This window comes from Toxorhynchites rutilus, chromosome 1 (genome assembly GCF_029784135.1).
Source record: "Toxorhynchites rutilus septentrionalis strain SRP chromosome 1, ASM2978413v1, whole genome shotgun sequence".
In the NCBI taxonomy this organism is placed as follows: domain Eukaryota; kingdom Metazoa; phylum Arthropoda; class Insecta; order Diptera; family Culicidae; genus Toxorhynchites; species Toxorhynchites rutilus.
In genome coordinates, this window is record NC_073744.1 from 168,137,846 (window position 1) to 168,159,831 (window position 21,986).

Consider the following 21,986-nt stretch of genomic DNA (forward strand, 5'->3'; position numbering starts at 1 on the left):
AGCCGCATCAAACAAACACATAATAATTACCATGGTGGTCTTACCGAGATTGACGAAGTTATCCGTTTGCACAGAAACGGATTTGAAGCAATGCCTGCCGTTGTGGTAACCGCCCATGATGTAAACGAAGTCGTACGATTTGCAAGGAATCGAGCTGCCTCAACCAGAGTTTGTACACAATTTATGGTACGGAAAGTTTTCCTCAACTCACGTGCGAATTGTAGAGCGCTTCAATAAGTTACTGGAAAACTCCCAAACAACAACATGATTCGTGACCAGGAGAATTACTCATTTGATGCCAAAGGATCAAGACAAAGCGAACGCTGCGAAGTACAGGGCAATCACATGTCTAACAGGCCTGTACAAGCTACTTACAACGGTGATTAATAGAAAGATTGAAAACCATTGCAGTGTCAACAATATAATAACAGAAAAACAGAGGCTGTAAACAAAACAGGTGAGGCTGCGAAGATTAAGTCATTATCGATGCAGTCATCGCCGGACATGCTAGCCGAAACAAAACGAATCTGAGCATGGCGTACATTGATTATAATAAATCATACGACTCAGTACCTAATCAAGGTATCAAAATGTACAAGATACACGATAGTGCCTTCAGGTTTATAGAACATGCAATGGGAAACTGGAGCACTTCGTTTAGTATCACCGACGGCACAACTATGTTGTGATTCAGAACTCTCGATATTCGCAGGGGTGAACTCTTGAACTTGGTGAACTTTTTGAGCAGAGCACTCAACCGAAGCAACCATGGCAACCATATTGTGTTTTGGTTCATATTCGATTTTTTCCAATTGCAAAAATGGATCAAAGAATCTGTATCAAATTTTTGCCGGAGGTGTGCTGAAAAGGTTCGATGGTGCGATCGTTTCAAGGTGGGTATACCATCTACCAGAGCTGCGAAAACACACGAGCTTTCATCATGATGGGGGAGATGCAAAAACGGGTGATTGGCTGGTGGCCGATCAATGAAAGAATGTGCAGATTGAGAATGCGAGGCCACTTCTTCAACATCAGTATTATCAGTTCAGCTCCCATCAGAGAACCAACGAAAATGGCCTAAGACTTCTCGACTTCGCTGCCTCCAAGAACATGGTCATACGTAGCACTTTCTTCCAGCACAGCCTCCAATACTGTTACACCTGGAGATCACCACAGCAAACAGAAACACAAATTAACCACGTTTTGATCGACGGTCGGAACTTCTCGGATATCATCGACGTCAGAACCTATCGTGGCGCTAACCTCAATTCAAACCACTACCTGGTGATGGTCAAACTGCGTTTTAAACTGTCAGTCGTCAATAACATAAGACACCAGCGCTCACCACGGTACCACCTACGACGACTGCAGCAGCCGAACGTTGCTGCAACATACTCGCAGCGTCTTGAAGCTGCGTTACCGGGGGTAGACGAACTGGATGTTACTCCCCTCGATGAATGCTGGAAAAAGCAGCAATTAGCAGCACAGCAGAGGCCGTCATCGGGTATGAACAACGAGGACAACGGAACGAATGGTTTGACGACGAGTGCCGAGCGCTCTTGAACGAGAAGGAGGCAGCACGAGCAGCCATGCTGCAACGAGCGACTCGACAAAACATGGAACGATACAGACTGAAGCGAAGACAGCAAACACATATCTTTCGGGAAAAAGCGCCGTCTGGAAGAGAAACAGTGTGAGGAGATGGAGCTGCTTTATCATTCTCGGGAATCGCGTAAGTTTTTCGAGAAACAAAACGCCTCGCACAAAGGCTTTGTGCCGCGGGCCGAAATGTGCAGGAACAAGGAAGGAAGCATCTTGACGAACGAACGCGAGGTGATCGAGAGGTGGAGGCAGCACTACGATGAGCGCGCAGACAGGAGACCAAGACGGCGTTGAGGAGGACTACACCGGTGCAGTGAACAACAACGACGTGGGAATTATCGTGCCATCACAATGCTGAATGGTGCCTACAAAATTCTATCTCAGATCCTCTTTCGCCATCTATCGCCAATTGTGAGTTGATTTGTGGGATGTTATCAGGCCGGATTAATGCCCGGTTGCTCGACGACGGACCAGATTTTTACACTGCGGTAGATTCTCCAAAAGTGCCGCGAGTATCAGGTCCCTACGCATCACATCTTCGTTGATTTTAAGGCCGCATATGATACAATCGACCGACAAAAACTATGGATGATCATGGACGAACACGGCTTTCCCCGAAAACTGACCAGACTGATTCAGGCGACGATGAACGGTGGGCGGTGCAGTGTGCGGATCTCAGGTGAGCTGTCGGAATCATTTGAAACTCACAGGGGACTTCGACAAGGCGATGAACTCTCCTGTCAGCACTTCGACGTGGCGCTGGAAGGTGTTTTGCGGAGAGCAGGCTTCAACATGCGGGGCACGATTTTCAACAAATCTAGTCAGTTTATCTGCTACGCCGACGACGTGGACATAATCGTAAGAACACATGCGACGGTAGCCGACTTCTATACCCGACGAAGTAGGGCCGATTGGGCTTGGGATCAATGCGTCTAAGACTAAATACATGCTAGCAGGATGGACTGATCCCAACAGAGTTCTTCTTGGTAGTAGTGTTGTGATCGACGGTGACGAGTTCGAGGTGGTAGAGGAATATGTCTACCTTGGCTCGTTGATAACAACTGACAACACCAACAGCCGTTAAAAATAAAGACGCATAGTCAATGGAAGTCGCGCCTACTATGGTTAAGGTCCAACAAACTCCGACCCCGTATGAAGTGTACCATGTACAAATCCCTAATTCGACCGGTTGTTCTCTATGGGCATGAAGGATGGACGATGCTTGAAGAGGACTCACAAGCACTTGGTGTTTCGTTTTTTTTAGAACGCCGAATGGTCAGAACAATATACGGTGGTGTACAGGAAAACGGAGTATGGAAGAGGAGAATGAACCACGAATTGGCGCAACTCTATGGCGAACCCAGCATCCAGGGCATGTTGCAAGATTACCGGACAGCAGCCCTGCAAAGATGGTGTTCGCATCGAATCCGGTAGAATCAAGAAAGAGAGGAGCCCAGCAGGCGAGGTAGCTGGACCAGGCAGAGCAGGACTTGGCAAGAATCGTGCAGCCGGGAGTTGGAGAACTGCAGCCATGGATCGGGTTTATTGGCGAAAAGTTGTGAATCAGATCTAATCTCTCAATGGGGTGTAGAATCATAGTAAATGAATGAAAACTTTCCGTTCCAAATCGGGGTGGGAAGGTCCTGGTTTTCTTTCTCTTCCCGGTAAATCGTCGAATGAATAGTGTTCTCCGAACTTCTGGTTAATGAATTTCACACCAGCCAGATGAATACAGAAACGTTTTGTCTCTTCATTCGTTGTAATATCCTTCTCTTGCATCCGTGTGTCCAAAACTTGAACTTTAGTCTCCTTTTTTATACGTGACATTTCGGAAGGAATGAAAAATCCACACGTAAACAAATCCTTGGTGGACTTTTGACAGATCAAGAAACTAAATACAGGGAAGCACAACTGCATTCGTTTGTACATCAATGGACAGGGACACAAAAAATTTTTAAATCTTATTTCCGATACACTCATTATACAATATTTTGAAAGTTTCAAACATGAACTTGTTATTATTTAATCGATTTTTAGAAGTCGTCGATCCCCAAAATCAGTTTTTGTTTATATCGTTCCCTGGGGAATCAATTTACACTCAAGGGGTCGCTATCGACCACTTTGAGAATCCCTGACTTTGAATATGCCAAGTTATACGAATTAATGTTCGATTGCGTATCGAACAGTTGCGCTCCGGTGCACCCCTTCGACGTTTTCACTTCTAACGGTGATTCAACGTTAACGGTAGTATGTAAAATTCCTTTTTAGCCGGCTTCAATCTGATTTGATGATTTGATTATATCTGCACACGGAGCGCACTGGTGGTTTCTATTGTTCACCAATTCCAGGCAATTCTTCTTTATCCGGACCAATCGTAAAGAAAATATCAAAGGGAATCACTCTGCGTTGAGGAAGGCTGTTTATATTCTAAACACTGCAAGGGTTATCGATAGAAACGACCGATCCGAATGACCGCTGATTACCGAATGATCGAAATTTCTATGAGTTAACTTGGAATGAATCTTACACACGATATGGGTGAAATTGTGTCCGTTCGCAAAATTAAACAATTAAAAAAGGTCGTACTACAAGTATTACTTGATAACAATAACTGAAGAAATATTATCTAACTTCATTTGCTTGGTTTTCTCGTTTCAAACACGTCTATTGAATCTACCGCTAAAATAACACACAAACATACACATAAAACCGTTTTCCGCATCTGTTGTGTACTCCTATCATCTGTATCGATTACGTACTGCCGTTGATGCAACTTTCAACATCACACCAATTTCATCACACAATAAAAAAAAAAACAAAACACAACACATGCTTTCCGTATGCACGTGCGAAACCAACCACACCCACCACCACAAACAAACCGCGAATGTTTTGCTTTGCTGTGTCCTGCCGATGATGATGATGATGCTCTTGACCAAAACAAAACAAAAAATGCGCAACACATTACGCATGGAATTCGGTTTGCCGCGCCTCTGCCCCTCTAGAGCTGCTTAGCGGTGCTGCTAATGATGATTCCCAATCCAAAGGCATGCTAGAGGAAGGTCGCGTCGTCACCGTTCGCGGGCTGCTGAAGGGACTCTACGAGAAAGCCTGCCAGCAGAAGATGTGGGGCCTGGTGCGTCACACGGCCGGTATGCTGGGCAAGAGGGTCGAGGATCTGGCCAAATCCGTCACGGATTTGCTCGTCCGGCAGAAGCAGGTTGGTTGTTGGTTAGCACACACTCACCGTATGTTCACTGTAAAATGTTTGTTTTCCTCCAGGTGACAGTTGGTATGCCACCGAACAGCGAGTACACCATCACTGCGCCACTACCCGAGACGGAGTTGCGTACACTGATTCACGAAGCGTATGGCGACGACGAGAGTACGGCTATGTTGACGCAGGAGTTGCTCGTTTATCTAGCCATGTTTATCCGCACGGAGCCCCAGTTGTTCCATGAGATGCTGCGACTACGAGTGGGTCTCATTATCCAGGTCATGGCTAAGGAGCTCTCGCGAACGCTGAACTGCGACGGAGAGCAAGCTTCCGAACATCTACTTAACCTGTCACCGTTCGAGATGAAGAATCTCCTGCATCACATCCTCAGCGGTAAGGAATTTGCGATCAACAGCGTCGCCAGAGGTAATATCTCGATCGTAAGTTGCAAATCCAGCCGGGTAAGCAAGAAGAGTCAGATTGGTTTGGGTAAGGACCTCGAGGAGAATGAAACCGTGATGATTGACGATCGTCAGGGCCAGTGGCTGAGAAGACGTCGTCTGGACGGAGCGTTGAATCGAGTTCCCAGGGATTTCTACCCGAGAGTTTGGACAGTGCTGGAGCGTTGCCAAGGGCTGGCCATCGAGGGTCGCATCTTGCCCCAAAGTCTCACCCAGGAGATGACACCAAACGAGCTGAAGTTTGCGCTGGAAGTCGAAACCGCTCTCAATACGATCCCTCAGCCCGAGTACCGTCAGCTGGTCGTGGAAGCTCTGATGGTCCTGACGCTGGTCACCGAGCACAATATAATCGCCTCGCTGGGGGACATTATCTATGTGGAGCATTTGGTGCACAAGGCGAATCAACTGTTTCTGGAGGACCAGCGGAAGGTTCAGGGCGACGCTATGCTTTGCTGTGCGAAAAATCTTGACACCCGGGAGACCACAACCGCTGGGTTGCTGCTCTGCGGTGGTGCTGCCTACATCTGTCAGCATTTGTATGATAGCGCCCCCAGTGGTAGTTTCGGAACGATGACATACATTGCGAGGGCAGTTGCCTCCGTGTTGGAAGGGCTGCCCAAGCAGGGCGATATGGATTGTACGATTTGTTAGAAACGGAATGTTACGTTAATGGGATAAAACGATGGAATAGCACTCGTAGAAGCTTCACTATATAGTAGACGCAATCAATACGCGAATTGTTTATGTCGTAGAAAGAGATAACTAGCTATATTACTTATCGTTAGCAGGAGCTGACATGATATCAGAGTACATGACACATTTCAAAAATATTTTTTTCCCGTTAAAATTGCGTGAACCTTTTTTAAATTTGATATTACTAATTTTCGGTTATTGGTATACAATGTGCGAGTAATGGGCATAACACGAGTAATAGAAACGCAATGAAGATGTTGTTTAATCGTTACTGTATAATCATCGACACTACCTTAACCGTACGAATATAAGCTAGGAAAAAGCGAAATATTAGAATAGCATTAACAATAGGCAGCTAAACGATTCATTTTTTTTGGAAAGAAATCTTCCCTATTCCCGTTACAAATACTAATTCCAAGCTAAGAAAGAACCGAGAGGCTCTCTATAAATTAGTTCTATGGTGCCACTGGAAACAAAGCTCTTTAGCAAAGAATAATATGAAAGGACCGCTCAGGTTGACCAATGGTTGATCAAAAGATTCCAAAATCCTGGAAAGAATAGCCAACGGACGTCTGGTCACATTTTTGTCCTAAAACAAGAAATTGGACTATCAGCAGTTCATAGATATCACAGCAGCTAGTCTCAACCTGGTGGGTAGGTTTTGTACCGCGGGACCCTGGACTTGCACTGGGACAATATCACGACAGGGTTAATGAAACGCGCACGGTACAATAAATAAAACAAACTTTATTCACGACATGACTAAACGATACATTTCACTATGGACGATAAACAATGACAATGTCCACAACAATAACAATGTAAACAACAACAAGTGACAACCACATTAAAAACACATATATGCGCATCTCCAGCATCGCTCAGTGACAGTCATGCTGTCGCACGCGAGCCCTGCGGTCTGAGCTACGTCGGATGAATAACGTATCCGAGCGCGGCAAAATAGGGTTGTCCACAACATCACCCCTCTTAATAGAGGTGGTACGGATCAAACCTTACTGGCGGTCTTCGTAGTCGTGAAGAGCGCCTAGGGATGTCTACAGCTAGTTCTACTTCGACAGCGGACTCGAACTCTGTCGATGTTGGCGTTGTTGTTGTTGATGATGACGATGCTGATGACGGGACGAACGCCGAGACCTCATGACGTGGCGTAGACGTTGCAAGAGTCGGCCCGGAACCTACCATGGTTCGCTCAGCACTGGAGACAGGCTCTGGTGAAGATGGACCTGGTGATTGGCTTGGGAGATCCCAGGCATCCAGCAAAATGTCCAGCGGCAGCGAATGTTGGTATAAGGTGGCATGTACAGTGGGTTGCTTCGGTATCGCGCCAGCAGCAAGGCGACTCCGAAGTTGGTTGATATGCGAGCGTAGCATTCGGCGATTTTCGACCCACACGTTGTACATAACGTCTCCGATCTTCTCGACGACGACACCAGGAGCCCACTTCCAACCGGTACGACCATGTAGTTTGGCGTACACGGTCTCGTTTCGGTTGAAGGACCTCGGTTGCTTGCGGTCATCGTCGGTTGGCACTGGGACACGTACCGGTGGTGGACGCAGAAGCTCGAGACACGTTCGGATTTTGCGACCAAACATGATCTCAGATGGCGACTTCTGATCCGGCAGAGCACGACTGGGCGTGCTTCGGTACGTCAGCAAGAAGACATCCAGTGCTTCTTCAATGGATCCTCTCCCCTCTCGGATTTTCTTGACGGCTCGCTTGAAGGTATCCACGAATCGTTCCGCCTGGCCATTTGATTGTGGATGAAACGGTGCTGTCGTGAGGTGCTCGATGCCATTGGAAGCGCAGAAATCGGCGAATTCGGCGCTGGTAAACTGGGTACCGTTGTCACTGACCAAGGTTACGGGCATACCCAGCCGCGCGAACAACCCACGCAAGATACTGATGGTCGCAGCAGAGGTGATGCGGGTCGTTCGGATGATCTCGGGCCACTTAGAGAACGAATCGATAGCGAGCAGGTAGTAGTCGCCTTCGATTGGACCGGCGAAGTCGACGTGGACGCGTTGCCACGGAGCGGTCGATTTGGGCCACGGCACCGATGGGGAGTGAGGAGGTGATCGAGCTACAGACGCACACTGCTGGCATGCCTTGACGAAGCTGACGATGTCGGTATCCAACGTAGGCCAGTACACGTAGCTCCTAGCGATGGCTTTCATTCGCTGCATACCCGGATGGCCACGGTGCAGCTGTTCGAGGCACCGTTTCCGATGCAGCGACGGAATGACGAGTCGTTCGGCAAACAAAATACACCCATCCACCACAGAGAGCGATTCCTGCCTTGATTGGAACCGGCGAAGTTCTGACCCATCGAGTGTTGACTGGGGCCAGCCGTTCTGAACGTAGCGGTGGACTTGACGGAACAGCGGATCTGCTTGGGTGCTTTGCGCAACGACTCTGAAATTGAGAGGCAACACTTTAACCGTATTAGTTACTACTGACCTAATATCCTCTTCCAGATTGAGACTCGCGATGACGTAGTCCTCTTCAGGCTTGATGTGCTGGTCGATCAACCGGGAGAGCAGGTCTGCGTTGCCGAACTTCTCAGTGGACACGTACTCGATCTCAAAGTCGTAGAGCAGCAAGTTGAGGACGAAGCGTTGCAGGCGGTTCGCAGTGTACACTGGAATTCCCTTCTTAGAGCCGAAGATACGAAGCAGCGGGCGATGATCGGTTTGCAAACGGAAGTGCCGTCCGAAGAGCATTTTGTGGAACTTCGTGACGGCGAAGATGATGGCCAGACCTTCGCGATCGGGCTGACTGTAGCCCTGTTCTGCCTTCGTGAGCGCCCTGGATGCATGTTGGACCACCTTGATGGTTCCATCTGGGAACCTATGGCTAATGGTAGCCCCAAGTCCAACGGATGAAGCGTCAGCAGAAACTATGATTTCCCGCTTCGAATCGTAGTGTGTGAGGAGAAGATCCGACGAGAGAATCTGCTTGAACCGGTCGAACGCTTTCTGGCACTCCGGACTCCAGCTGAACTTCGTCTCCACCTTGAGGAGATTGTCGAGCGGGTAGCGTAGCATGCGCATGTTGGGGACGAACTTGCCGTAGTAGTTGACGGCCCCCAAAAACGATCGCACACCGGATACATCGGCTGGAGGCGGCAGCTTGGTGATCGCCTCGATTTTCGTTGGATCTGGTCGCAACCCGCGACTGTCGACGATGTGCCCCAAGTATCGGATTTGCTGCTTGCGAAACGAACACTTGTCAACACGAATCGTGAATCCGAAATCTTGGATTCGCTTCAGGACACCCCGTAGATTGAGGTCGTGCTCCTCTTCAGTTCCTCCGCCGAAGATGACGTCATCGAGGTAGCCAGAAGTGCCCTTCAGTCCGGCTAACATTATGTCGATGAGCTGCTGAAATGCGCCAGGCGCGATCTTCAAACCCGGCGGCAGGCGGTTGTAGAGGTAGAGACCACGATGCGTATTGATCGTCAGCAAACTACGGTACTGCTCGTCAACTTCCACCTGTAAGAAGGCGTCGGACAAATCTATCTGGCTGAAGATCTTACACTTAGCTAGCTTGGCGAAGATGTCATCCGGAAGTGGAAGTGGATACTGCTGTGATTGGAGAGCTGCATTCAGACCCGTTGAGTAGTCTCCGCAAATCCTGATGGAGCCATTGGACTTGCGGACTACGACGATCGGAGCGGCCCACTCCGAATAATCGACCGGGGTGATGATGTCCAATTTCTCTAACCGGTCGAGCTCGCGATCAACGGTATCATACATAGCGTAAGCTACCGGACGCTTCGGACAGAAGACGGGTCGAACGTTTTCTTTCAACTCCAACTTCACTTTTGTTCTGGTGCACAAGCCGAGCTTCTCGCTGAAGACCTCTGGAAAAGACGACTTGAGTGCACCTGTCGACACTGGCGTTCCAGACACGTGGCAGCTGAAGGTGTCCATAGGGACGGCCCAAAGGTTGAAACTGTCGACCAAATCGGATCCGAGTAACTGCAGCTGCTTCTCGGTTACACGGATGAGCTCACGTCGTGTACTGCTTCCGATGGTGACGTCGCACTCGAACTCCCCATCGAGCGATAGTATGCTGCCAGATGCCGTCTTCGCCTTCACCGTTGCTGACGATAACGCAGGACTGCCAATGCTCCGCCAAATCTCCCTGCTAATGACGGTGATGTCTGAGGCGGTGTCGAGTTGCAGGCGAATTTTTGTTCCGGAAAAGCCTACGGAGACATATCTGCGTCGTTGCTGCACACTGCACACATCGACGACCACCACCTTGGCGGACACTGGTTGCTTCCTGCGCCCCCTTCCAGTTTTTCGGGGTTTGGCACTGGCACAGTACCCCTCACGATGCCCGAACTGGCCACATTCGGAACACTTGTGGCTCTTGTATCTACAGTCCCGAACGTAGTGGAATCCACCGCAAAACCAACATGGCGAATTTGGTTTCCTGTCGGTGTCACTGGAAGGATGTTTCGGTGACTCACGGTCACGCTTTTCGTACCGCTTCCCACCAAACTTTCGTATCGATTGTACTTGGTCGTACGTGGACGGAGATTCGATCATGGCGCTGTCATGCTTCAGGTTGTACAGCCGCTGGCACTCCTCCGAAAGCTGCTCCAGCGTCACATCGTTCCTCTCTTCGATTTTCGTGAGGAGGCGGGTGCGAATCTCGACGTCGTTCTCCGATTTCAAACCACACACGTAGACCAAGCACTTGAATTGCTCCTCCGAGAGCTTACCCAGCTCAAACTCCACGCAAGCTTTGTTCACGCGGCAAGCGAATGCCACATGGTCCTCTGCCGGGTTTTTGGCTATCTGCAGGCATCGGTAGCGACGGTTGATCACCGATTCTTTAGCTCCGAACAGGCTCTTGAGCTTAGCCACTGTTTCTAAAAAGCTAAAATTTTTCGGGAGTTTCGGTAAAATATAGCTCACGTACCGTTCGTGCTCCGATGCACCCAGCTTTCGGAAAAGAAGTCGAACCTTTGCTTCACCATCCAATCTAGCAGCGTCTTTTTCGAAGAGATCGTCGTACCTCGAGTACCAAGCCGCAAACGTCACGTTGGAGTCGGCCTCGAATCGGAATTCCTTGATGTTGCCGGCCAAAGAGTCAAGGATCTGTTCCGGATTCGGTGGTACCTGCACGTTGATTGACGATGCGATCGTACGGAGAAAGCGTTCATGCTTCTCATCACTTTGCTGCTGCTGTTGAATCAGCTGGGTCATCATCTCTCGGTGCTGCTGCTGCATCATTTGCAAAATTTGCACGAACACATCGCTACCGACCTGTGCTTGCGGTTGATGGGGCGGAAAGGGCGCGTACTGCTGTTGCTGGGCGGCAGAGACGGGAATAAACTGCTGCTGATAGTGGACCGCCGGCACGGGGATAATCGGCTGGTTTTGTTGCCGTTGATTGTTTATCACACCCGTGGGGTCAACACTATTCTGCCCGTCGTCGTTGCTCGCCATCGCACTTTCACTCCACTTTCTTTTCTTACGCGCGGGGGGCGAAATGTTCAGTGTGTTTTTCCGACGGTGAAAAACAACACACACTCGCGATTACTCGTCGCCACTTTTGTACCGCGGGACCCTGGACTTGCACTGGGACAATATCACGACAGGGTTAATGAAACGCGCACGGTACAATAAATAAAACAAACTTTATTCACGACATGACTAAACGATACATTTCACTATGGACGATAAACAATGACAATGTCTACAACAATAACAATGTAAACAACAACAAGTGACAACCACATTCAAAACACATATATGCGCATCTCCAGCATCGCTCAGTGACAGTCATGCTGTCGCACGCGAGCCCTGCGGTCCGAGCTACGTCGGATGAATAACGTATCCGAGCGCGGCAAAATAGGGTTGTCCACAACAGTAGGTTAGGGTGGAACAAAGCCGATGACCTTCATGGCAGCGACCATCACCCGATAAACATCAGTTTCCACGGCCCACCGCCGCTCACGACTCGCAGTTCGAGATGAATCTACGAAAGAGCTGACTTTTCAAAAATTCCCCGACTTCTTACTATCTAGAGACAATCCAACCACTATTGCCACTTTCAACAAAACCATCATGGAGGCGGTCGAAGCCTTCATTCCAAGAACGAAAACCACTCCGGGGAAAAAAGCGCTGCATTAGTGGTCCGACGACATCAAAGGTGCGGCCAAGAAGCGGAGAAAGTTTCTGCATGCGGCCAAACGACTACCAATCGGAGACCCGATGAAGGAAGCTGCCATTAACAGGTACCGAGCGCAACACATCAGGTTACGGCGGTTAATCCGGAAGGCCAACTTGGACAGTTGGACCGATTTTCTGGAGTCTATCAACGAAAACCAGTCCTCTGCGGATCTTTGGCGCAGAGTAAATGCACTCAATGGGAAGAGAACGGCACACAACACCATTCTTCAAGTGGATGATATAAGTCTCAGCGATCCGGCAGATACTTCTAACACGCTCGGGGAATATTTCGCAGGACTGTCCTCGATCTCCGAATGTGAGCCCGAGTTCATCCGTCGACAGGGAGCGGATATCACTTCGGTCAGAAACTTTGTGGTCCCTGTGAATCGTGAGTCCTAATAATCATCTCAACTGGAACTTCACCATCAAGGAACTTTCCGTCACCCTACGTTTTGCCAAAGGTGAGTCAACTGGCCCTTGACGGTATTGGCTATAAGAAGCTGAAACAGCTGTCCCAGCTCGGACAGTCCGTTTTTCTCAGCATCTTTAACGACCTGTGGAATACAGACTAATTCCCCGAGAGTTGGAGACATAGCCTAGTAATACCCACACCTAAGGTTGGCCAAAGCAGCGACAATGGGCGACAGCGACTTGGGATGGAACCGTCAGCACATGGAAAAGGTAGCACTGAACCTGGAAAAGGCATTCAACAGAACATTGATCCCGTTAGTGCTGAAAACTCTGGCAGATTGGGGCGTTGACGGAAAATTACTGCACTTCATCAAGAACTTCGACACACGCCGAACCCTTGTGGTTAAAATTGGTGACAACAACAGAAAGGTCCGACTACGGGTGGCCAAAGCTATCATCAGCAGCCGCCTCACATATGTCCTCGAACTGACGTGTTTGGCTGGAGACAAGTTCCCAAAGACTCTGGCACCCATCTATAACAAGGCACTACGGACTGTGTCCGGCCTCCTACCATCAACACCATCTGCCTCTGTCTGCGCTGAAATTGGAGAACCTCCTTTCGATTTTATCATAGGCTCGGCGATCGTAGCCAGGACTGTCAGTTTCTAGTCGAAAACCAGCGGTAGAGGGGAGACCCACCTGACCGACCTTAGCAACACGATCCTGCAGCGGGTGGCGCATCCCAACCTCCCCCCGGTGGTAAAGCAATCCTGGTTTGGTGCGAACGACTGGAGGTTTCCAACTGTTCTCGTCAAGAACGGTATCAGGAACAACTTCCGATCCGGAGCAAACTCGACCGGTCTGCTAGAATATTTCAAGGCCATCATAGCAGAAAAATACCGTCTCCACGAGATCAAATATTCGGACGGCTTAAAAGGTCTATCAGAAGATGGATATGGGATAAGTGATAGTAATATTATTCCAATTTCCAGCAAGAAACATCTGGACATCAGGTCTTCTCGGCCGAGTTGGCCGGCATCTTTGAGGCAACCACAATTTCATCTTCCAAGCCGTTTTTGGTCTTCTACGATTCGGCGAGCGCTATTGATGCCATCGGTGCGACCAGGTCCAAACATCCTTGGGTAAAGACTATCAGGAAGTACCTATTCCCCGACACTGTGCTCACACCGCTTTTCACCCAGGAGCTGCCGCTGGACGACGTAAATTGTGGATTTGAACTGAAAGATGGTTAGCAGAGAGAGAGGGCACTTTCTCAGAAAAATCAAGGGTGCAAGACCGTCAGGTTCAACGACGTGTAAAAAAAGAGAGAACAACGAATCCTGTCCAGACTGAGGACCGGTCATTGCTCGCTCTCACATGAATTCAACAGAGTATCTTTCCATCTATTCTTCGACCACTGCCAAGTTCACAACTCCGTCGAACAGTTCCTGTGCGGTTGCCCCAGATATGATGATCTGCGAAATCTCCATGGAATCAGCTAAAATAAAAAACGTAAGGGGTTGTATTTTAAGGGGTAAGGGCTATTTTCGACGAAGAACTACGCAATTATATTATGCAATCCACTTGTTTACCACTTCGAATATTATTTTAGAATGCATCGATATTTTGACGTAGGACTACGTCTAACCGGAAGATATAGGGGGTGAAATGGAAATCTAGGCACTGAACAAGTAGGAAAAAATGCAAGATTTGGAACGCTTATAACTCGAGCATTTCTCAATAGATCGCAATGGTTTTGGCATCAATTGATAGGAAATATATCTACGCATCTATCATAATGAATAACATTTCATTTTTCTTGAGATAAATAATTGAATAATTGTGAAATATCAAGCATTGTCCAAATGCACTATGTGCCCATTTTTGATTGGTCCATTTAGTGCTCCTCAAATCGTACCGACCAAAACGGGCAACCAGAGCAGCAGCGAAATAGAATGAAGCACCATTGGAAAGGAAAAAGAAAAAAAGGAACGAAACATTGGTCGCTGTCTCACACATGCGTAATTCTCGAGCCAGCCAGTCAGCTTAAAAATCCCCGCTCCGCTGCCGTAACGATCATTCTCATTCAAACCGTACACCACATCGGTTCGCATCAAAACACTTCAACAAACCAACCCAAGCAGCCATGTCTGGACATGGCAAAGGAGGAAAAGTGAAGGGAAAGGCAAAATCCCGCTCGAATCGTGTTGATCTGGAGTTCCCCGCAAGGGTAGCTAGGCCGAGCGCGTTAGTACCAGTGCACCAGTCCACCTAGCCGGCGTTATATAGTTTCGGCCGTCGAAGTGATCGAGTTGGCTGGTAAAGCTGCTCGCGACGATAAGAAAACCCGCATTCGGAACAGGACACATTCGGTTCGGTGGACATCAAGACAACAGGCAGTTGCAGCGAGTGGCAAACGCAATCGCAAAACGGCAGCTGGTAGCAGAAGAAAAAAGTTTGTTCTTTATACAATCTGCTTTGGTGGCAAATCCAGAATAAGGAGGCATCGAGGGCGTTCGAAATGGTTTTTTTCAAAACCACGAGTACTAAGTTTTCTAAAATTCCATAAAACACGGCGCTTATCAGGGCCATTAAACCTTTCAAAAAAGAGTTTACGAAATACAGTTCAATGCTTTTTAAAACAATATCCAAAATAATAATAAAACACAAATTGATTTTTTCATAATTTGTTTGCCAGTATATGATGAGTATGTGAATTTGGCAGTTGTTCTGAGCTTATTTATGGTTGGGAACTTTCCCGATTATTCAATATTCATTAATTTTTAAATTGCTTCTAGATTGAAAGTACAGTAATTTACATTTAGCTCGACATTCAGCTAATTGGACGGACCTGTATTGCGACATATTTAGTTGGACATTTTTGTAAACATAAAGTTCGAGGTCCAAATTATGACCCCACATCGAAAGTCGACACTGTACCACTGTCATCGCAAATGTTCAATTACAGGTTAAAATCACCTCCAATGCGACACTGAGTGGTGTTTTGGCACGTCGCATTAAATGTAATTTACTGTACAACATGTCACAAGCTGGATGGGAAGAAATTTTCCAACTGTGAAAGCTGTGGCGAGTGGCAAACGCAATCGCTAAACAGGAAGGTTTAGCCGAACAAGATGGGGATATCGAGTGATAACAAAACAATAAACTCTTTACATTGAAGAAAATTTTGTGATCCTGAAAAGGACCCTTTTTAGCCTGCATGTTAATCCAACGAGCGAACAAATCGTAATGAATGTATTTTTTTGCCATCGCTGCCTTTTAACGCGCTTTCGTTCGTCTCGTTGGACTCGCCCCTTTGGCTTAGTCTGCTGATTTGTCTCTATCCTGTGAGTGTGTACCGCTAGAGTACAAAAGGCGCGGATCCGCTGAAAAATATATCATTCTCTTTCAAACCGTATATCAGTTTGGTTGTGTGGCATCGTTTCACATCACATCGCATCAACGGATTGGTGCCGGAGCACCAGTATACCTAATAGCGGTTATAGAATTTCGGCCGCCGGAGTGCTCGAGTTGACTTGCAAAGCTGCTCACAACAATAAAAAAAACCCGCAAAACCGAACAGAACAGAGCACATTCGGTTCGGTGGCAACAACTAGTTTCAGCGAGTGGCAAACGCAATCGCAAAACGGAAGCAGTTAGAAGAAGGAAAAAGTTCGTTTATTCAGACTGCTTTGGTGGCAAAACCAGCCACCGTAAAACACGGCGCTTTTCAGGGCCATTAAACCTTTCAAAGAAGAGTTATTGAAAGTTTTTCACAATACCAATGCATTCTAAAGTGACATAATATGACATATAATATAAACTGATTTATTTTGTTTATCTTGTTCTTGAACTTATTGGTGGTTGGGGTCTTTTAAATTGAGCATTCAGTTTTCACAAACCCATGCATGGTTTCCGAATTAAAAATGGCTTCAAATTACAACACGTTGTATGCAGGATGGCATTAACGAATTTTCTCGGTAGCAAGAACTGCTTTCTTTGGTTGATAACTGATGTTGAAAAATGAATGACGTTACATCTGCATTGTATAGAAAAATAACTAAGGAGCAACATGATGAGCTATGTATTTCCTTATTCTTCTTTCTTTGTTTTTAAGAGGCTTTGAACTTTGCAGTTCATTCGCCTCTATGTATTTCCTGCTGCTCTGTTCTTATTTTAAAGGGCTTTAATCCGAAGGTCATTCGTCCATGTATTTACTGTTGGTTTTTCAGAACGCTTATAGCTCGTTTATTTCTCGACAGATCGTAGAGTTCGTCTCCAAAACCTCAGTTCTTTTTCATTTTTATTTACTTTGTTTGCGGAAACTACAAATCTTACAATTCATTCGTCTCCGAAACACGGAAACAGTTTAAGGTACGGTAATGTGCTCAATAGTGAAATATATGATAGTGAATGAGCTGATGACCACCTATGCATCCCCTATCACAGCCATCATTTTGATTGTACGATATGTGCATACGCCGAAAGATGCCCGGCGTTGAACATTTAATAAGTACAAAGCCTTCGGAAAAAAAATCAAGAATTAACTATAAGACAGCGAGAAAAAATTGAGAAAGTTTGTAAAAAAAAACGCAAAAACACAACACCAAAGGTTCTTTTCAGAATCCACAACATGTTCATGAAGAGTAAACAGTAAACTAATCCATTTTTCAGGTAGATAGGTAGGTATTCACGTAGCAGAAGAAAATAAAACAATATATTTAAAATATATATTTAGCAAAAGCTGTCCCCTTTGTATAGTCCTACGTCACTCCGGTTATGTCCCCGACATTACCCACCCGATTTTTTTTGTAATAGATTATGTTCTTCGTTACAAATAAATTTGATGAACATCCTTTTACGTTTGATATGATGCCTAGGATTACCAAAATATGTGAAAGGAAGATTTGTCAAACGATCATTGTATTTTACATTTCCCTCTGAGATTATTACACACCTCATGTCTACGTAGTTCTCGAACCGCGAAAGTTCATCCACCTCTAGTATCTGAAATCACGATTTTCCCAGGCTTCTCAGTTTAAAAGTACGTTTTAGGTAGAGATGGGCAAACCGTTCACGAACGGTACGAACGAACTAGTTCGCCGAAAAGAGTGAACGAACGGTCGTTCTTTTTCAAAGAACGGTAGTTCTCCCCACGAACTGATTGAGAGTGAACGGTTTGCGAGTGAACTGTTTGCGAGTGAACTGCTTGTGAACGAACTGGTTCAGGACGCACTGTTTGCGAGTGAACTGTATGGGAAAGAACTGATTGAGAGTGAACTGTTTGGGAACGAACTGTTTGAGAACGAAGTGTTTGCGGGCGAACTGTTTACGAACGAACTAGTGCAGCTGAACTGAAAAAAATTCCGGTCTGCACAACGACAAGCGAGTACAAAAGTACTCAACACCAAATAATACCCCTAACTTGCATGTATTTGCAAAGCGGATTCCCCTACGCACATTAATTTTGAAGTCTGTGTTAGGGAAACGCAGCTCGGTGGGAACAAAAATACCCCCAACTTGCATGTATATTTGCAAAGCGTATTTCCACAGGTACATCGATTTTGAAGTCTGTGTTGAGGAAACTGTAAATCGGGCCAATCAAAACTTGGCAGTTAGGGCGTTTAGATAACGCTTGACATTTTACAGTCATTCAATTGTTCATCTCATGAAAAATAACATTCTATTAATCGTGATGGACGCGTAGAAATATTTCCTATCAATTGATGCAAACATCTTTCCGATCTGTTAAGAGATGTTCGAGTTATAAGCATTCGAAATACGGGTAAGGCTAGCACACAAATAAGGAGAATAAATGTATGGGAAAAAGGAAGTTCTTCCAGTTTTCATGAATTTCAACCGTTTAGAGATTAGCGAATTGCAATGTATAGCATATCAAATAAATCTAAGACAATTCCCGATTCGATTGGTATGCAAAGCATGAGAATTCGTTCACATTGAAAATAGTTATTAACGTTAACTTTATTTCATAAAAACGTGACCTGTTTTCTGATTTGGCACCTTTCCTGATCTGAAAGACGTACTTCTACGTCAAAAAGCTATGGAAAATGCAGCTTTCATCATATTATCCCAAAAATACGGAACATTTGTAGTGTTCGATAGCCACCGCAAAGTTGACAAAATTTAATGAAGTTTTTCGTCATACGCAACAAGTATATTTTTTGAAAAGTTATTACAATTTCAACGCTGTCCAAATTAATGCCAGACTCAACCTTTTTGTATATACCCTGTTGTAAGATAGTTCTGTCATCTAGTCTTTTCTTCTTCTTTCTTTGTTTTTAAGAGGCTTTAAACTTTGCAGTTCATTCGCCTCTAATCTAGTCTTTTTATTCGTTACTTTAACACTTGAAACACTTTACTGTTTACAATATTTGCACCTGCATGTTAGATTTTTTTTTCTTAAGCTTTTCTCTACTCGGTGTTTCTTCTACTGATTCTTTTATTTCCTGTATATCCTCTTCCTCCCAGATCCCCGAAGTGCTTTGGTTATGTCTTTCCTTGTTTGACTCTGTTAGCGACGCTACAACCGGTAAACCGGAGAGTTGCTCCTTTATTTTCTTTTTCTTCTTCAACACCGGAGAGGTGATCTGCTCCTTCCCATTCTGCCTCGATTGTCGTTTACTCTTTTTCGAACTTTTTCCACCTTCCTCATCGGACTCTTGCAGCTCGTCTTCGCGCTCCACAATAACCTTCCCGATCGAACGAATTCTTTTCAACTGTTGTTTCAATTCCTCCTTGCTATCCTCCTGTGTGGCCAGATACTTGTGTAGCCCGAGTCGATCCGCTTCCACCAGCACGAGACAGGTCGGTCTGCAGCCTAGATTGGTAGTGCAAACCTCGCGAAGTTCATTGTTCTCGATTTTCCACAAACTTATATCGCCACCGCTCGAAGCGGTCGCCAGATGACCCGCGGCAAATTGCATTGCCTTGAGGCGCGTTTCGTACGCCTTAATCTTCTCCGGTTCTCCCTCCTCGTTAACATTAAACATCAGCAAGTGACCATCGTCCAATCCTACGGCAATTTCGGTTTCGGAAATCCAGCAGAATGTTACCGGCCGACAGGGACACTGCACGGTGCGAACGGATTTGGTTGTTTCTAACGAAATCACATCTATAGAATGGGCGCCCATAAGCGCAAAAAAGCTTCCATCCGGACCCCATTCCACCCAGCTTAGTCCACCCTTGTACTTGGGATCGTTACGTAGACCCCGAGTGTAGATCATCCTTCCCTTGACCAGATCCCACGTTCGCAAACTCATATCCGCCCCGAGGGTAAGCATTAGGTTGCCACTGGGATGAACGCTAATACACAGCACTGGTGCTTTGTGGGCATTTTTCCACGTCTTATCAATTGCCAGCTTTTTCATATTGATCGCCGAAACGGATCCATCGAAACTGCAACTGAACAGGTAGCTTCCGTCCGGAACGAAGGTTAGACAATTGACGGTTCCGTTGTGATGCAGCAGTTCGTCCTTCAGGGTGCCCGATTCTAGATCGAAAATACAGATTCGATCGTCCGCTCCTCCCGAGGCAAGAAATTTGTCGTGGCTGGCCAGCACCCGAATTGAAGATGTGTGACTATGGGTGGAGAAAATTTCCTTCAAATACAGACTGGAGGGATCCTGCAAAATTAAAATATAAAAATATATAAAATATAGAAAAGCTAGTAAATGTGATAACAGTGATAGACACCAACCGTTTTTAGTGGTTCCACCTTGTAGCCGACGGTATACTCCTCGTACGTGCCGACGATTATCTCCAAACCGGACATTTTTATCGTGTCTTCTCGACAGATTCAAAACTTGGATTTTAATACCGAAGCGTTGAAAACAACGAAATATCTCCACCAAACGAGGAATATCTCACGGTAAACACTGGCATGGATGGATCGCGCACGTTATTTTGTGTTTTGACGTTTTGAGCGGCATGTTTACCAAAATAAATATGAGAACCGGTAATGAACGAACTTAACGAAACTCCTATACCGAATATTTCACAATGTAATGTTTTTCTTTCGCGCGATATTCTTGCTTGCGTTAGAAATTGCTTGATGAAAATGTTCAAAAGATATGCTAGAAAACATAAACTAGCAAGAATGACATGCTCCGGGATGATGTTAAACTGCCGGAGAAACAATATAGAAACTCGTGATCGTAAGTTTGCTAGAATTAAAAATGAATAGACATGAGTGATATACTTTCAGACGACGACGGAAGGCTAAAGCTGGGCTCAAAATGCCACGTTGTGCGTCACGTCGCGTCGACAGTTCCATTTTCAAGATGTGTACTTCCATATAGACATGCGCAATGACGTGAGCGTTGTTTGAGGTGTTGTAATACATATTCAGCTTTGTTTTTAGAGCAAGGAGAATAAAGCACATAACATTAATCGGAATTACAGATTCAACTGCTGAATGACAATTTGCTTCGCTTTCATTACCACAAAATAACAGTGACTGTTGCACTAAATTTCGATTACAAATCGACAGACTGTGATAGTCGGACGTTATACTAAGCATCGATAGTCGACGCGACGAGACGCAAACCAGAAATTCTGAGCCCTGAATAATAGTACACACAATGGCTGCTAGAGGTACTTTTATTCACCTTAATGAAATAAATGAAAACTGTTCTCTATTTTCATGCATTCTGATACTTAGCACCCTAAATATTAATAAATAACAAGTAGCCTGGCTTAAGAGATGAACCAGCATTTGGCTGAAAATCTTATTAATGATGAAAGAAAAAAAAACTGGCAAACACCCATATTTTGATATCGTGAAACGTTGAAATGTGTATTCTGAAAGTAACGTACGTGAAACAATCTACTTCTATTGGTAGTAGAGTATCATTTATTCTACTAAGGGGCTGTCCACATACCACGTGTACAACTAAAGGGGGGGGGGGCGGTAAGCCGGTAAGAAAATGTTCACGCATAATCCACGTGAACAGGAAGAACAGAACTCTTTCAAATACAATCACCTATACATTCAAAATTAAATAAAATTTATATTTTTAAGAATTTCAAAACTCTCCGTATTTATCAAAAAACGAATTGAACAGTCTGAGAGTGCAACCCAGTCAAACGTTCATATTTTTTTCTCATATCATTGAACTTTTCTATATCTATATTCTAAAAAATATCTCATGTAAAATTCCTTTGATCGAACTTTCATAGTTACGTAGTATGCATAGACGCCCATAACCCAAAACTATAAAAAAATAAACGATTCCAAGGGATTGAGATTGAGATTTCGTGGTATGCGTAAATGGTTTTTCATGAGATATAACTTTCTATATGTGAATATGGTACTTTCCCGGAGGAGTGTTCGCTAGAGTACTCGACAACAATCACTTTGCACAGGGAGACAA

General features: G+C 45.7%; 3 protein-coding genes across 4 annotated transcripts in view; 1 reads left to right on the forward strand and 2 right to left on the reverse strand.

The window, feature by feature from the left end:
* LOC129781124 (probable phosphorylase b kinase regulatory subunit alpha) overlaps positions 1-6,327 on the forward strand; it is a 29,773-nt gene extending 23,446 nt beyond the window's left edge. For both annotated transcript variants that reach the window (XM_055789157.1, XM_055789156.1), the window contains exons 9-10: positions 4,608-4,822; positions 4,885-6,327. In XM_055789157.1, the coding sequence (XP_055645132.1) occupies positions 4,608-4,822; positions 4,885-5,931 (1,262 nt within the window). In that variant the 3' untranslated portion in view covers positions 5,932-6,327. The remainder of the gene's footprint in view (positions 1-4,607; positions 4,823-4,884) is intronic.
* LOC129761582 (uncharacterized protein K02A2.6-like) lies at positions 6,229-11,457 on the reverse strand. Its single transcript, XM_055759318.1, has 2 exons — positions 6,621-11,457; positions 6,229-6,562 (listed from the first exon to the last, which is right to left on the reverse strand). Exon 1 carries the CDS (start codon positions 11,455-11,457, stop codon positions 6,961-6,963), a length of 4,497 nt encoding a protein of 1,498 aa, XP_055615293.1. The 3' UTR covers positions 6,229-6,562; positions 6,621-6,960.
* Positions 11,458-18,916: 7,459 nt separating this feature from the next.
* LOC129781244 (p21-activated protein kinase-interacting protein 1-like) lies at positions 18,917-20,524 on the reverse strand. The gene is made up of 2 exons (XM_055789165.1): positions 20,312-20,524; positions 18,917-20,237 (listed from the first exon to the last, which is right to left on the reverse strand). Exons 1-2 carry the CDS (start codon positions 20,384-20,386, stop codon positions 18,978-18,980), a joined length of 1,335 nt encoding a protein of 444 aa, XP_055645140.1. The 5' UTR covers positions 20,387-20,524; the 3' UTR covers positions 18,917-18,977.
* Positions 20,525-21,986: the final 1,462 nt, after the last annotated feature.